Here is a 15,673-nt window from a genome sequence, read left to right as displayed (position 1 = left end):
GGTTGGTATTATGGATCTGTGCAACCAAGCCTGTAAATTTTCTCATTTCATGGCTTTAATGAGTGATGTCATTAAAATTAGTACTCAGTGTGAAACCATTCCCTTCTATTTAGTTTCTCATTTCACGTGATTATTGAGAAATCTGCTTTATTTCCAAAATGTATCATGTTAGTTAAAATGCAGTCAGGTGCCCAAAAGTTCACATAAAACCTTGGATGTGTCTGTTAAGTCTCCCAGCAGGCAGAGAGTCATTGCTCCTTGTTACTCGGAACAGAACCCGGTTGAGTGACTGCCAGAGCAGCATATACAGTGGACTCCTCTGGGGCTTCCCCTGCCTGGGAGGGAGGAGGTGCAGCTGTTCCCTGTCTGAGTGATCTGGTGCACAGCTGGGCATAGGTCACATCCTGGGGCTCCTCGGATTCAGCAGCCTGGAGTGGGAGAGAGTGGGAGGAGGGTTTATGCTTGGCTTGGGGGATGCTGAAGTCCTGTGCAGGACAGGACCCACCTGAGTGTCCATCTCTCTGTCATCTTCTGCTTGTCCATCTTTGGTGTCCAGGACTTCTCCTGACATGACATAAGGAAGGACAGCTCCTGCCCTCCTGACCCTGGAGCCTTTCACCTGGGCATATGTCTCTCCCTGGGGGTCTCCCTCAGCTGGTCTCTGTAGCAGGGGAGTAGTGAGGGACAGACAGTGTCTCCCTGTTCCCTTGGGTATCTCTGGCCATTTTTCCACAGCATGGCCAGAGTGACCCATTTAGATGACAGCATCCCTGAGGGGATCTTCCCAGGCTTCCTTCCTGTAGTTCTGGCCTCTTATCCTGACATTCTACACCTTGCTGTCCTGGCTGTACCCACACAGTCCATCTTCCTGAAAACACGTTTCTGGAGGCTGGAGAGATGGCTCTGTGGTTAAGAGCACTGACTACTACTTCAGAGGATCCAGGTTTGGTTCCCAGAACCCACAAGGCAACCTACATTCATATGTAACTCTCATTCCAGGGTATCTGACACTCTTCTCTAGCCCCTGGGAGCACCATGCAGGCATGTGGTTCAGAGACATACACGCTTGTAAAACATCCACACACACAATACAAAACCCCACGTTTCTGCCCAAGTCCCTTTGTTTCCTGCCTGCAGCTGCTAGCTCCATAAATGTTGCTGTGGGCTTTCCCTTCCATGCTGTCCCCCAGAAGACAATCAGACAGATGCCAAGGAGCCAGAAAGGGGACAGGAGCAGTGAGACACATGATCCCGGGAAAACTAGGAGAGAGTGAGGCAGGTTGTACTTGCAGAAGAGAGGGAAGGGTCAGCTGTGGTTGCTTCTGAGGGCCAAGAGAGGGAGAACAAAAAAGGCATCCCCTGGACTAAACTGGGCCCTAAGTTCTTAGCACTGCAGATAGGGACAGAAACCTCACCCAACTGTCCAGCTTGGCACCATCCTCAGGCTGTGTGTCCTCCACTGAAGCGTCTGTCAGAAGAACAAACAGAATGTCTCCTGACCAGAGTCTAGGGATGACTCTGACCCCTGGTTTCCTACATTGCCCCAGATGTGGACAGAGAATCGAGGAGTGTTGTGATATCCCCGTATCTATAGTGTGAAGTTCAGACCCAAATAGCAAAGACCCCAGAGCCTCTCCACCACCCCTGCAATGCTGAGTCCTCAGACATCTCCATCCCCAGGACCCTCTTTATCTCACAAATGATTTCTTCCTGTGTGGCAGCAGCTGGATTGGATCTGGAGAGACAAGAAGATGTCAGTTGGCAGTGAGGTGTGTCAGGATGCTGGGGGTTTATGTCTCTGGCCATGAGTTACCTCTTCTGGGAGCCTCTGTCTCTGCTTAGTGGCTCTACAGCTCCTGTAGGAAGTTGCAATTCTGTATCGTTCCTGGCTGCAAGAGAGAGAAGAGTCTCAGCTTACCCCCTCCCCCCCAGGCATGTACAGGGAAGGAAGGAAGGGACCTATACATCAAGGATGAGTGAGCAAATGTCCCAGGACATGGTGAAGCTCACAGAACACCTGACATTGCACAGGTTCTGAGATCATGTTCTTTCTGATCTGAGATCAGAAGTGTTTCTAAACTACCTAGCCCAAGTTTGAGGGATCCCTGGGGCTGGTGTCCTGATCCTGTGCTTGGTTGTTCACAGGGGAACCTACCACCACCTGAGACCCAGGTCACCCACACCTTACTCACCATCCTTCCTGAATTTTCCCTGATGCCTTCGTCGGAGAAGGAGGAAGATGAGGATGAAGAGGAACAGGAGGAAGGCCACAGAGACTCCGACCAGAGCCTTCAGGTACCCTTCCAGTCCTGAGACACAAGTGACATCATGAGTGGGGAATGTTGATGCTTAACTGAGTTCCTACTCTGTGACAGACGCATGCTGGGTCTTTGCACTCATCATCTTCCATCCTCACGATCATACAACAAAGAATTGTCTCTTTTTCTGTCTCCACAGTTCACCTGCCTCAGATCACCTGACTGGAAGTGGCAGAGCTGGGAGTCGAACCCAGGGATTCTTACTTCCAGCTCTTTTCTCTCCACCTGAGCTGAGCCTTATGAGCTGGAGGGAAGGAGCCTGAATGCCCTGCCCTGACCCCATGCCCCACCCTTGCATATGTCCCCACCACTGTGGGACAGACCCACTGCAGAATCAGGTTCTGGGGGACTCCTCTGTCAGGAGAAGTCACAGCTAAGGCCAGCCCCGAAAGAAATTTAGACATGTGGACCAGGCTTCTCCCCTTTTTACTCAGAGAAACAGCAGCCAATCCAGAAAGGGAAAGGCTGGTCCCAGTCAGCATCTCCCGAAGCAGCTGCGTGGAGCCCATAACTAGGTATTGCCCATCTGGGCCCCACTTTCCAACAGAGTCCTTATTAGCCTCTGGGTCCTGACTCCATGCAGGTGAGAGAGGTTTGTTCTCAGGGCCTTAGAGGCAGGATGGGGAGGCAAATGTCTGGGATCTCTGCTCTCCACCTCAACACCCTCCCCAATCTCCAGGCTGAGGCAGAAAATTTCTCTCTGGATGCCACCTTCTGTATCCCAACCTCTAAGTCCTGGGTTTGGGAACTCTGTTGGGATCTTTATTTGCCTCCTTTACTCACAAACTAAACAGACAGAGAAGTGAGGACTTCAGTGGGCTGAGAGCTGTGAGACAGCCTGGGGATGGAGCACACTCCCTGCACTGAGTGCCTGATACTCACCAGCTGTTGGCATGGACTTTGAGGGTGGTGGGCTGGAGGTTCCAATGGGTTCTAGGAAACAGAACAAGAGGAGGTGAGGGTTAGATGCTAACGGAGGGGCCTCTCTCTGCTCACTGTCCTGTAACCTCCCCAAGATTCTCATGCTGTCTACCTGAAACCTAGATTACAACAGAGGGTGGAGTGGACATTACTAGAAGGACCGATGCTGGCATCCACTTCTCTGGCAGGGAAAGTGCCTTCTGACTAACCTTCCTATTGTCCCCTTAATCCCACCCAAGTCAAGGGCTCTCCCAGGGTTTGGATTGTAAGTCACCTTGAGAGTTCAGGGTCACCTCACCTGAGACCGTGAGCTCCACAGGGTCACTGGCATATGACAACAGGTAGGGAGATGAGTCTTGAGATCTATAGCACCTGTAGGTGCCTGAGAGGTCAGAGGTCACAGCACTCATGGAGAATTCTGCCTGGAACTCCTGAGCTTCAGACTTTGATTTTAGTCGCTGGGGTTGGTGGTCTGCTCCCTCCTTGGACAGAATGAAAGTGTCCACCTTGTATGGTGACTGACACAGCAGGGTCACGTTGTCTCCAGGGTGTACTGTGGAGTTAGGTTTCACTGAGAGGGAAGGACTGAAGCGAAGCTGTCCTAAAGAGAAGAGGGAGGATGAGAGGTTGTCTTCATTGTTCTGAGCTGACACCTCACCTGGGTCTGCCCTGAGCACCTGGGACTCTGTCTCTTTTCTCTGCCTGAGCCCCTCTCCTGTTCTCCTCCCTCCACATATGTGTCTGAATAAGATCTTTCTCCTTAATTCAAGTAATCAGCTCCTTAACTCCCCCACGAGAACCCATGCACAGGTTAGGTACCTGAGGGAATCTATTTAGCCCCTCACCTGTGATCAGGATGTCCAGGGGGTCACTGGCGGCTGACCACTCAGAGGAGAGGTTGTGTGCACCATAGCATCTGTATTGGCCTCCAGTAGTTCTGCTCACAGGGCCCAGTGTGAAGTTGGCCAAGGAGAGGCCAGCCTCGGTCCACTGGCCATCATGCTGGGTGAGGTCATCTCCCCCCAATTTGTACAGAGCAAATCTGTCATAGTTGAAGTCAGAACAACACTGCAGGGTGAGGGTCTTCCCAGGGTCCAGGATATGGCCTTGGTGAGTCAGCAAGGAGGGCTTCTTGGAGAGGCCTAGATGGAAGGTGACAGGCTAGTGATTGAGGAGCTGGTTTTTAGCAAACACTTATCCCCTCTCATCCTGCCCTGCACATGTCACTGCTTCTCCCCAGGAGTGGGGCTCTGGCTCAGCTACCAGGCTCTTCCTCTCCCACTCTCCACCCACAACTACCCAGTGGGACAGGTCCATGGCAAAGGGCTTAGTGTGTCAAAAATTGATGGATCAATGATTGCACTGACTCACCTGAGATGTGTACTTCCAGGGGCTCACTGGGTACTGACCACAACTGTGGGGTATCCTTATAGTAACCGTAACATCTGAATGTCCCTCTGTGGTCTGGTGTTACATGATCTATAGAGAACAAGGCTTGGTACTGCCTGATACTGTGTATAAACTGTGAGTTCAGAGACCTAAAAACCTTTTGATCATTCTTGGTGAGAATGAGCTTGTCATATCCTTCCTGTGAGACACACTGGAGAGTGATATTCCCTCCTGAGGTCACCACAGGGCTGGGCAGGGCTGTCAGTCTGAGTTTACTGTAGTAGATTCCTAGGAGAGAAGGAGGCAGACTGTTTCATAGACTCACACAGCCACAGTGTTCTCCAGATCTAGGCTGTGAGAGCAGAATACATTTGAGAGCAGAGCCTGGGGCAGACACCCTGACTGTCCCCTCACCTGTCACCACCAGTTCCAGGGTGTCACTGCGCTCTGACCAGCCAGCTGAGCTGTAACAGTAACAGCGATATTGTCCCCCATGTTGCTGTGTCACAGAAGGGATGGAGAAGTTGGCCTTGTTCTCAGGCTTCTCTGGCGTCTGTGTGCCCCAGGTTTTTTGGCTTCCCTGTTTATGCAGAACACATATTTCTGCATCCAGGGTCCCCTGACACCAAATGGTCATGGGGCTTTCTGAGGTGACCACAGAGCGTGGCTCAGCCTTGATGGTGGGTTTGTGGAGGGTCCCTGCAAGGAAGTAGCAGAGAAGAAGGTAGGTCTGTCTGAAAGCGGTACAGATAAAGTCACACTTGCAGATGGCACTTTTTTTCTTTTAAATGTATTCATACAATACATCCTAATAGCACCCTCCCCACTTTCTTTCTCCCCTACATCCACTACTCTATTTCCCTTCATAAAAGATCAGGTTTCCCAGTGATATTAACTGAACATGGCATAACAAACATTCAATAAGACTAGTCACATGCCCTCATTTTAAGACTGGACAAGGGAACCCAGAAGGAGGAAAAAATATCCCTCATACAGGCAAAAGAGTCAGAGAATTCCCCACTTCCATTGTTATGGGTCTAACAAAAACCCAGAGCTAGCCAGGCAGTAGTGGTGGTGGTCTTTAACCCCAATACTCCATAGGCAGATGCCACAGATATCTGTGAGTTCAAGGCCAGCCTGGTCTACAAGTGAAGCCAGAGCTACACAGTGAAACTCTAAAAAACAAAACAAAACAAAATAAAACAAAACAAGAAAGAACCCAAGGTAAACAACCACAGCGTGTGTGCAGAGGGACTATGGCAGACCCATGCAGGCTCTGTGGTTGCTGTTTCAGTCTCTGTGAGTCCTTATTATCCCTGCTTAGTTGATTCTGTGGTCCATGTTCTCCTCATGTCCCGAGTGCTCTGGCTCCTGCACCCCTTCCTCCCTCTCTTCTGTGGGGTTCGCCTAGCTGTTGTGGATGGTACATGAGCTGATCAGGAGTAACAGAAGGTCCCATAAAGATTCATCTCCATCCTGGACCTCCTGGGATTTGCAGTCACTCTCTGCCTTGGATTCTGTCTCTTGTGTCCCACTCTCTCCCATGCTCTGTGTCATGGGCTCAGGAGCCCTGGCCCTTCACACACACCGCACACCAAGGCTTCCCTGAGCACCTGTATCATGTCAACATCATTCTAGGGAAAGGCTGGGGTTCCTCACCTGAGAACAGGAGCTCCAGGGGATCACTAGGTTCTGACCACACCCGTGGGCTGTCCCTGTTAAAGCTGTAGCATCTGAATGTCCACCTTTGGCTGGAGGTCACAGGGCCCACAGAGAACAGGGCCTGGAACTGTCTAGTATGGCGGTTATACTGTGAGTCCAGCATCCAGGAGAGCTTCTGTGGTCCTTCCTTAGTCAGAATGAACCAGTGATATGGCTGCCATGAGACACACTGGAGAGTGACAGTCCCTCCTTCAGTCACCACAGGGCTGGGCTGGGCTGACAGGCTGGGTTTACTGTAGAATCCTAGGAGAGAGGGGGAATCAGTTAAATGTTCTCATGGTCTCATTGTCTTCCATGATATAAGGTGGGGGGGCACTCTTGTGAACAGACCCACTTCTTGACAGTTAAGCCTCTGTCTGTGGACCGTATGTGTTCTCTCACCTGTCACCACCAGCTCCAGGGAGTCACTGTCCCTTGACCATCCATCACCGGTCCGATATTGACAGCTATATTGCCCTGCATTGTAATGGTCTATTTTTGAGATTGAGAATTCAGTCTTGTTCTTAGGACTCTGTGGAATCTCTGTGCACTTTAAAGGTCGGTGTCTGTCTTTATGCAGACAGTACTCTTTGGCTCCTGTGGTCCCCTCACACAAGAAGATTACGGTAGTCTGCTGAGAGACTACAGAATCTGGTTGTGCTCTGAGGATAGGCTTAGGGAGGGCCCCTGCAAGAAAACAAGCAGCTATGACCCAGGGCAGCCAGCCTTAGATTGCAGCTCCCAACCCCAACCCTCTAGCCATCCCCACGGGCAGCACACATTTGTTGTTCTCCATCCTCACTGCCCAGGCATGGCTGCAGGAATGATGAGAAGTAAAGGTCAGGACAGCTGCAGACACTCACTCACCTGCCAGCACTGGGGTCCCCAGGCCCAGAGTCAGTCCTGGAAGAGAGTTCCCTGTGAGAGATTTTCCCCTGAAGCTTGAGCAGTCTCAATTCTGCAGAACCTCCTGAGACCCTGGGGTTTCCTGATGGGCCTGTGCTGGGCTGTGGGGCAGCATCAATCCTAGACCACAGTATCCCCTCCCCATCTCCACAGCTCACCCAGACGGAGCAGGGCTGTGAAGGTGAAGGTCATGGCATCTCCTCCTGGAGGCTGCAACTGTGCTCATGGGCAGAGCTACAGAGACTGTCTGGAGAGACAGGAGACACAGGGTGTGGTCTCTGGAGGCTGGACACTCCCTGTGACGTGGTTGTAGTCCCACAGGAAGAGGAAGTGCCCTCCTCAGGCACCAGGCTCTAACTTCCCCAAGGCTGTGGCTAGGTCAGGTCGTAGACTCTGCAACCAATTCTTTGATGGATGACATTTCCACAGTCCCATCATTGTCTGTCTCATTCTGTCTTCATCTTTGTCAGTCCCATCTGGATGGAACTGTATAAATATTACACATAAGAAATACATGTATGAATATTACATATATGAAATACAAATTTACATGTGGGTTTGCTTTATTTCACTTTTTGTGTGAAATGCTTCATATTCAAAATGTTTGAAGATTTGTGTGACGGGTTCACTGTGTACACCTGCATGGAATAAAATGTATAATCCTCTTTCTCATAGTCTCAAATACTGGGTTAGCAATGTGTACCACTATTTCTGGTTGGTTGTTCTTTTTTGATTACATTACAAACTTTAAATTACACTTGTTTATTTACACTTATTTCTTTAAATTACACTTATGTAATTATAATATATTACACTTACATTTTTTTCATGTGTGTATATTCGCAAGCACATGCATGGAGGTCAGAGGACACCTACAGAAGACAGTGTTCTCTTTGCATAATGTGGATCAGAGTCAGGGCTGAAGATTTGCAGCAGCACTTATACACTGGTCCATGTCACTAGCCCAATCATAGCATTATCACTTTCCTTAGTCCTTCTCCTTCAGGCAAAAAATGTTCATCGGGTTCTTGGAATCCTGGGCCAAACAACCTTCCAGCATTATTTGACTTTCTTGGAGCACAGGTTGTTGGTGTGGCCACACTTCTTCTTGAGGAATTTGACCACACAGGGGTGCAGGTGTGGGCAGCACTTGGGAGTAGTGCATGGCTTTGTCATAGTTGTGTCTCTGGAGAAATTGGCAAAGGGATGGCTCTATGATGCCACCACACAGGCAGAGCACCAGGTGAAGAGTGGGAATCTTTCTGGACCGTGCTGTTGACCAGGGTGCAGCTGTGTTCTATCTGCTGGCAGCTAACACCAGCTGCTGCTGGCCATGTGAGATCCCTTCCTTGTCTTGGACTTCAGCCTTGACATTCTCTATGAAGTCACCAGGCTAAACCTTGAGGGCAATGGTCTTACACTTCAGGGCTTTGCCAAATATCAGCATATTTGTGTCTGTTTGGTGACCTAATTGAAGAGAAAGAGAGCTCAGTAAAAATATCTATTTCCCTTTCCTTTTGGTGCCAGGGATTGATGGCAGGACCTCCAGTATTCTAAGAACATACTCGACCCCTGAGCTACACTCATTTTATCCTGTAATGGTAAATTTCTGATCTTACTTTAATTTTTTTCATTTGCTATCATTTTCTTATTCTTATGCATTTAATTATTTTTGTTATTGATTTTGAAAAGGCTCTCTCTTGTGGAGCCCTGGCTGTCCTGGAACTGGTTATGTAGGCCAGACTGGTTTTGTACTGGAACTAACAGAAATAAATTCTCCTGCTTCTGCTTCCAAGTGTTTGGATTAAAGGTGTGGGCCACCAAACCTAGCCAAGGTCTTAATATCTTGTTTGAACTGTCCAATCAGTATGTATTGTGTTTGGTAGAATCCACCTTCCCACCCCTTCCTTTTTTTTTTTTTTTTTTTGGTTTTTCGAGACAGGGTTTCTCTGTGTAGCTTTGCGCCTTTCCTGGGACTCACTTGGTAGCCCAGGCTGGCCTTGAACTCACAGAGATCCGCCTGGCTCTGCCTCCCGAGTGCTGGGATTAAAGGCGTGCGTCACCACCCCACGGCCTAATTTTCCTTTTGATTCCTTCTGTGACCTGCTAGTTGTTGAAAATCCACTGCCTTTCCTTACACACCTAACTTTCTATTTTCTTCCATGCAGCTCAATTTGTGCTTCCCATATTCTTGGGCATAGTACCCAGGGTCACACCATTAAAGAAAGTGACTGTTCCTCTTCCAGTAGATATCAGATACCAATAGCTCTTCATCTGTGGGTGGAACTCTGTGCCCATCTCCCATCACCTACTGGATTTGTTCTGCATTGAGCTTTCATGGGGCTTGTTGATGTCATTACAACCAATGTGAGCTCAATGTTCAACTGTTCTGCAGTGTCCAGAAAAGAGTTTATTTTCATCATCCACCATGTGTGGGTCATAAAATTTTTAACTTCTTCTTTAGTAATAATCCCATGCTGCCAGGCGGTCGTGGCACACGCCTTTAATCCCAGCACTCCGGAGGCAGAGGCAGGTGGATCTTTGTGAGTTCAAGGCCAGTCTGGTCTACAGAGCCAGATCCAGTAAAGGCACAAAGATACACAGAGAAAACCTGTCTCAAAAAAAAAAATATCCCATGCAAGGAGTGTGTCACATGGGGAAAATTCTCTAACTTAGCATCACTTTAAGATGGGTTCATGGCACACACATGTCCTGTTTGCCACATGGAGAATGGTGTAGAGGTCAGTGAAGATTTCATCCTTTTGTTGCTGAGCCCAAAAGACATCCTTAATTTTCTCTTTGTATCAATGTCAATATGTGTATATTTTGTAAGTCTGTCTGTGTATGTCCTTTACCACATCAGAAAAGTGCTCAGTTGGTAGAGTAGATGTCTGGTTTTGATTCACAGTACTGCATAAATCTGATGTTGTGGCTCAAGTCTTTGACTAATCATTCAGGAGGCAGAGCTAAGAGTATTAGGAGTTTAAGGAAACTCTTGCAATGCAATGAGTTTGGGGTCACCCTGGGCTATATCAGGCCCTCTTTCATAAAAGGAAAGAAAAATATCACCTAGTGTATGTGGTAAACATGATCAAATACATTTTATGCATGTAATTATCTTCAAAGAAATAATGAAAATATATTTACTATAAAGCTCCCATACTGTGGATATGTTCCAAGTATTTCATCACATCCATTTCTAAGGGGATATTCCTATCCCAGCCTCCGTGTCTTTGCACCCCCGTGAGTTGTCATGTCCAGCATGTCACATGGGTAGAATATCTCTTTCCTATTGATTTCATGGGCTGCTGTTTTTCCTGACCTGAGAAGAAGTGATGGGGCATGCCATTTGAACCAATCAGGATTTCACTGAGTGCTGTGAGCTCATTCATACCCACCTCCCAACAGGCATCACTGTCAGTGAGAAGACATGCTGCCCTCTCCTGGTTGTGTAGCAGGAGTTCCTGTAGAGCTTTTGCATCTGACTTGTAATCTGAAGTGTTAGCACCTGGGCTTTGCTCTGCCATTTGTGATTGTTATCTTTTGTGTTCTCTGTACTCTGATTGAAGTATGTAAATCTTATCTGAGCTCTTCCTGAAAGGTTCAAACCTATACATGACTTCGTTGTAGTAGGTATCAGAAAACTGAGACATCCTGGGCCTGAGAATTGCTTTGGCATTTGTTTTCTCTGGGAAGCTTCAGATAAAAGGTTTTGGTATGGGGAAATTGACTTGTCAGCTGTATAACAATAAAAAAGCCTTTTGCAAAGCAAAAGTCAGTCAGTTCACCAGAAGGTGGTTCCCCTGCTGTGGCAAAATCTAAAATTCATCCTGGTGTGACCCTTGTTTCTTCCACTGACCTGCAAGAAACTGAACATCCACACTTGACATGGTGAGATGAGCTCCAGGTGGTGAACTTGCCTCAGATGACTGACAGCCACACATGGCATCTCATCCGTCCTCTCTGACACAGATGGTCAGATGCAGAGTTCCAGCAGAGGCATCTTGTTTGCTGGTGGATATGAACTCCCTGGGATGTAGGGTCATGAGTCTTCTCCAACCTTGATCCATGGACTCCATCCACAGCACTCCACATGGACCACAGTTACTGACCAATGGCCAGACAGACTCTGCTGGGTGAGTCCTGTAAACCTGTGTGTCCATCAGAGTTTGCCCAGCTGAGGACGGTTCCTGTTGCTTTTCACAATCAGCTCATGGTGGATGCAGGAGAGTCTCTGTCTTGAGTCCACCTCGGTACTGGGAAGAAACTAAGTGGCTGGAACTTGAATGTAGGCTGTGTTTGTGTGACTCCTGATGCAGCCACACCACGTCTAGTGTCTTGTTGCTTGTTGTATTGAGTGATTTTCTATCCTTTTCCCATATGTTCAGATCTTGATTATTGACTATTGATCAAATTCATTCTCTTCTTCAAGTCAAGGGGAAACACTTCCCATTATTTATTCTCTGTGAATGAAGCACACCCATCCACACCCTGCCACAAATGAATATGCACAGACACACATGAGTTTGAAGTTTTACCTTTTTTAACCTAACCTTAAATTCTGGAGTATGCTTATTTGGATCATGTCTGTCATTCCATCCACTTGTCTGGGGGTGTTTCTTGCTAATATTTAGTTCAGGATTTTTTAAAAGATTTATTTATTTATTATGTACACAGCATGTATGACCAGAAGAGGTCATAGCCTCATTACAGATGGTTGTGAGCCACCATGTAGTTGCTGGAAATTGAACTCAGGACCTCTGGAAGAGCAGTCAGTGCTCTTAACCTCTAAGCCATTTCTCCAGCCCCCGTATGTAGCTGGAGTTTTCCTGCCTGGCCCACACCACAGTCAGGGCAAATCTCTTTCACCTGCCAGTCCCACAGCCTCTCAGACCCGACCAAGTAAACACAGAGACTTATGTTGCTTTCAAACTGTATGGCCGTGGCAGGCTTCTTGCTAACTGTTCCTATAGCTTAAATTAATCCATTTCCATTAATCTATGCCTTGCCACATGGCTCGTGGCTTACCGGCATCTTCACAAGCTGTTCCTCATCGTGGTGGCTGGCAGTGTCTCTCTGACTCAGCCTTCCACTTCCCAGCTTTATTCTCCTCCTTGCCCCGCCTATACTTCCTGCCTAGCCAACGGCCAATCAGTGTTTTATTGATTAATTAGCAACACATTTGCCATACATCCCACAGCACCCGTAGTTCAGGGTTTTAATCTATCCCTAGACAGGAAGAAACTTTCCACCCAGCTTCATGATGGAAAGAGCAGGTTCCTGTCTTCTCCTAAGGACACCATCAGGCTTGGCCGTACCGACAGAGAAGGCTGTATTGAGAGCTGTGTGGGAGAGAGAAGGGTGTTCAAATAGCTTCCTACATTTTCTCACCTCAAATCTCACCATGCCAGCCTCTGAGGACTTGTGTTTCTGTGTCTCTTATCACTAGCCCACTTCCAGCACTCTGCTCTTCAACATCATCCCTCCAGTTGTCAAATGGTTATAATGCTTATCACCTTCTGGAATCCTCTAGTGGTACCTGTGTCAATTGTAGACTTCTGACTATACCTGCTGGACTCATCTTCTAGGACAGAATGTCCAGCAGCTCACTGGGGGCAGAGAGAGAGACTGATCTCCGTGCCCCCAGCTCCTCACAGAGCTCAACAGGAAGTCATTCTGAGAGAATCCAGTCTAAGCTTTTGTCCAGAGAACAATGGGTATCAGTTCTCCATCTTTGGACATCAGGGAGACACTGGACATAAGTCTCTTAAGTAGCCTAGAACAGAGCCTGTCTTGGCCACTATTGATGAATTCCTGGATACGCTTCTTTGGAGGATGGGCAGTGGGTTAATTCTCACCCTACGTTTGCCCCCTCCCATCCTCTGATGCAGATCTCCCTTTATCTCACACTCCACAAAGGAGAACTCAGCTCCATTCAGTAACACACCATCTATGGCTCTCCTCAGTACACAGCTATTGAAAAGAACTTCAGTGTGCATGACAGTTGTGTGGCTTGGGGCGTTGGTGTGGCCACTGGCAATGGGACCAGGATTTATCACTAGTGCATGAACTGCTTTTTGGAGCCCATTCCCTATGGAGGGATACTTTGATCAGGCTTAATAGAGTGGTGGTGGTGGTGGTGGGGACTTGGTCCTGCCTTAACTTGATATGCCAGACTTTGTTGACTCCCCATGGGAGGCCTTACCCTCTCTGAGGAGTGGGTGAAGGGGAGTAGGGTAGGTGAAATTTGTGGGGTGAGCAGGTGAAGGTTGGGAGGGGGAACTGTGATTGATATGTAAAATGAAAGAAAATTTTTAAATAAAAAAGGATACTGAAAAAATACACAAACACAAAGAAATGAAAAGACCTTAAGTTCTTGAAATCAGGGGTATAGGGTTGGGACTTCTTCACCTATAACCAGAAGCTGCAGGGTGTTGCTGGGCATTGACCACACCTGTGATTTTATTCTTGTAGTGAGTGGAACATCTGTATGAGCTCATGTGAGTCAAAATTTGTTGGCCCAGGATGAACATGCTGTGTGTCTATGAACTAGGGGTGGGTTTAGGGTGCAAGAATACTCATGATGTGTTCCCCTCCCTTTGACAGCATGAATCTTCCAAGACTGTACTGTGACCAACACCGGAGGGTTACAGTCCCTTCTGATATGGAAATATAGGATGTAGATATGATAGGATAAAATGGTGGATTGTTGACCCTACTTTTAAACAGCAACTTGTTTAAAATGTTTTATATTGCTATAGATTTTAGTTTATTGATACAAATTTAAAGTTAATTTTGTTATACTGTATGTATATTTCTATTTCTACTCTCATTTAAGATATTATGTTTATGTAACTCATTTAAATTGTAATGGATAATTAAGAAATACAAATTAATAATTAGTCTTCTATGATAGTCAAACTTACAGTCATGTTTATATATATATATATATATATATAAATTCAATTAGGTAGGTAATCTTTAAACACTTCAAAGACCTACAGAATATGTAGCTTTAGAGCCTGTACTGGATCTCACTCTGTAGATCAGGCTGGCCTCGAACTCACGTAGATCCACCTGCCTCTGCCTCCAAGTGCTGGGATTAAAGGCATGCGCCACCACACCCAGCTTTAAAATGTTTTAAAAACTTGTACAGGATTCTTTTGGCTATCCTGGGTTTTTTGTTTTTCCATATGAAGTTGAGTATTATTCTTTCCAGGTCTGTGAAGAATTGTGTTGGTATTTTGATGGGGATTGCATTGAATCTGTAGATTGCTTTTGGTAAGATTGCCATTTTTACTATGTTAGTTCTGCCTATCCATGAGCATGGGAGATCTTTCCATTTTCTGACATCTTCTTCAATTTCTTTTTTCAGGGACTTAAAGTTCTTGTCATATAGGTCCTTCACTTGCTTGGTTAGTATTACCCCAAGGTATTTTATGTCATTTGTGGCTATAGTAAAGGGTGATGTATCTCTGATTTCCTTCTCCGCTTTTTTGTCCATTGTATATAGGAGGGCTACTGATTTTTTGGAGTTGATCTTGTATCCTGCTATGTTGCTGAAGGTGTTTATAAGCTGTATCAGTTCCTTGGTGGAATCTTTGGGGTTGCTCAAGTATACTATCATGTCATCTGCAAATAGGGAAAGCTTGACTTCTTCCTTTCCAATTTGTATCCCCTTAATCTCCTTATGTTGTCTTATTGCTCTGGCTAGAAAGACACAGGGATCGCCCAACGACAGAGAAATGGAATGAGATCTACATGAACAGCCTGGACAGGAGTGGGGGTAGTGAAGGGCGAGGGTCAAGGGAAAGAGAGCTTGGGTGAGTGGGAGATCCCAGCTGGATCAAAAACATAGAGGGAGAACAAGGAATAGGAGACCATGGTAAATGAAGACCACATGAGAATAGGAAGAAACAAAGTGCTAGAGAGGCCCACAGAAATCCACAAAGATACCCCCACAACAGACTGCTGGCAATGGTCGAGCGACAATCCGAACTGACCTACTCTGGTGATGGGATGGCCAAACACCCTAATTGTCGTGCTAGAAACCTCATCCAACTACTGATGGACCTGGAGGCAGAGATCCATGACTAGGCCCCAGGTGGATCTCTGGGAGTCCAATTAGCGAGAATGAGGAGGGTTTATATGAGAGAGAATTGTTGAGACCAAGGTCGGATAAAGCACAGAGACAAATAGCCAAACAAACGGAAACACATGAAATATGAACCAATGGCTGAGGGGTCACCAACTGGATCAGGCCCTCTGAGTGGGTGAGACAGTTGATTGGCCTGATCTGTTTGGGAGGCATCCAGGCAGTGGGACCGGGTCCTGTGCTCATTGCATGAGTTGGCTGTTTGAAACCTGGGGCCTATGCAGGGTCCCTTGGCTCAGCATGGGAGGAGGGGACTGGACCTACCTGGACTGAGTCCACCAGG

General features: G+C 47.2%; 1 protein-coding gene across 1 annotated transcript; it reads right to left on the bottom strand.

Moving 5' to 3' along the window:
- LOC131893897 (leukocyte immunoglobulin-like receptor subfamily B member 3) lies at positions 1 to 7,505 on the bottom strand. The gene is made up of 15 exons (XM_059244011.1): positions 7,394 to 7,505; positions 7,197 to 7,232; positions 6,732 to 7,016; positions 6,288 to 6,593; positions 5,043 to 5,327; positions 4,611 to 4,916; positions 4,085 to 4,381; positions 3,538 to 3,840; positions 3,201 to 3,251; positions 2,193 to 2,309; positions 1,814 to 1,889; positions 1,698 to 1,735; positions 1,416 to 1,468; positions 506 to 661; positions 1 to 428 (listed from the first exon to the last, which is right to left on the bottom strand). Exons 1-15 carry the CDS (start codon positions 7,425 to 7,427, stop codon positions 249 to 251), a joined length of 2,523 nt encoding a protein of 840 aa, XP_059099994.1. The 5' UTR covers positions 7,428 to 7,505; the 3' UTR covers positions 1 to 248.
- Positions 7,506 to 15,673: the final 8,168 nt, after the last annotated feature.

This window comes from Peromyscus eremicus, chromosome 1, assembly GCF_949786415.1.
Source record: "Peromyscus eremicus chromosome 1, PerEre_H2_v1, whole genome shotgun sequence".
In the NCBI taxonomy this organism is placed as follows: Eukaryota; Metazoa; Chordata; class Mammalia; order Rodentia; family Cricetidae; genus Peromyscus; species Peromyscus eremicus.
Note: the sequence above shows the minus strand (reverse complement) of the source record. Positions and strands in the feature narration are given on the sequence as shown.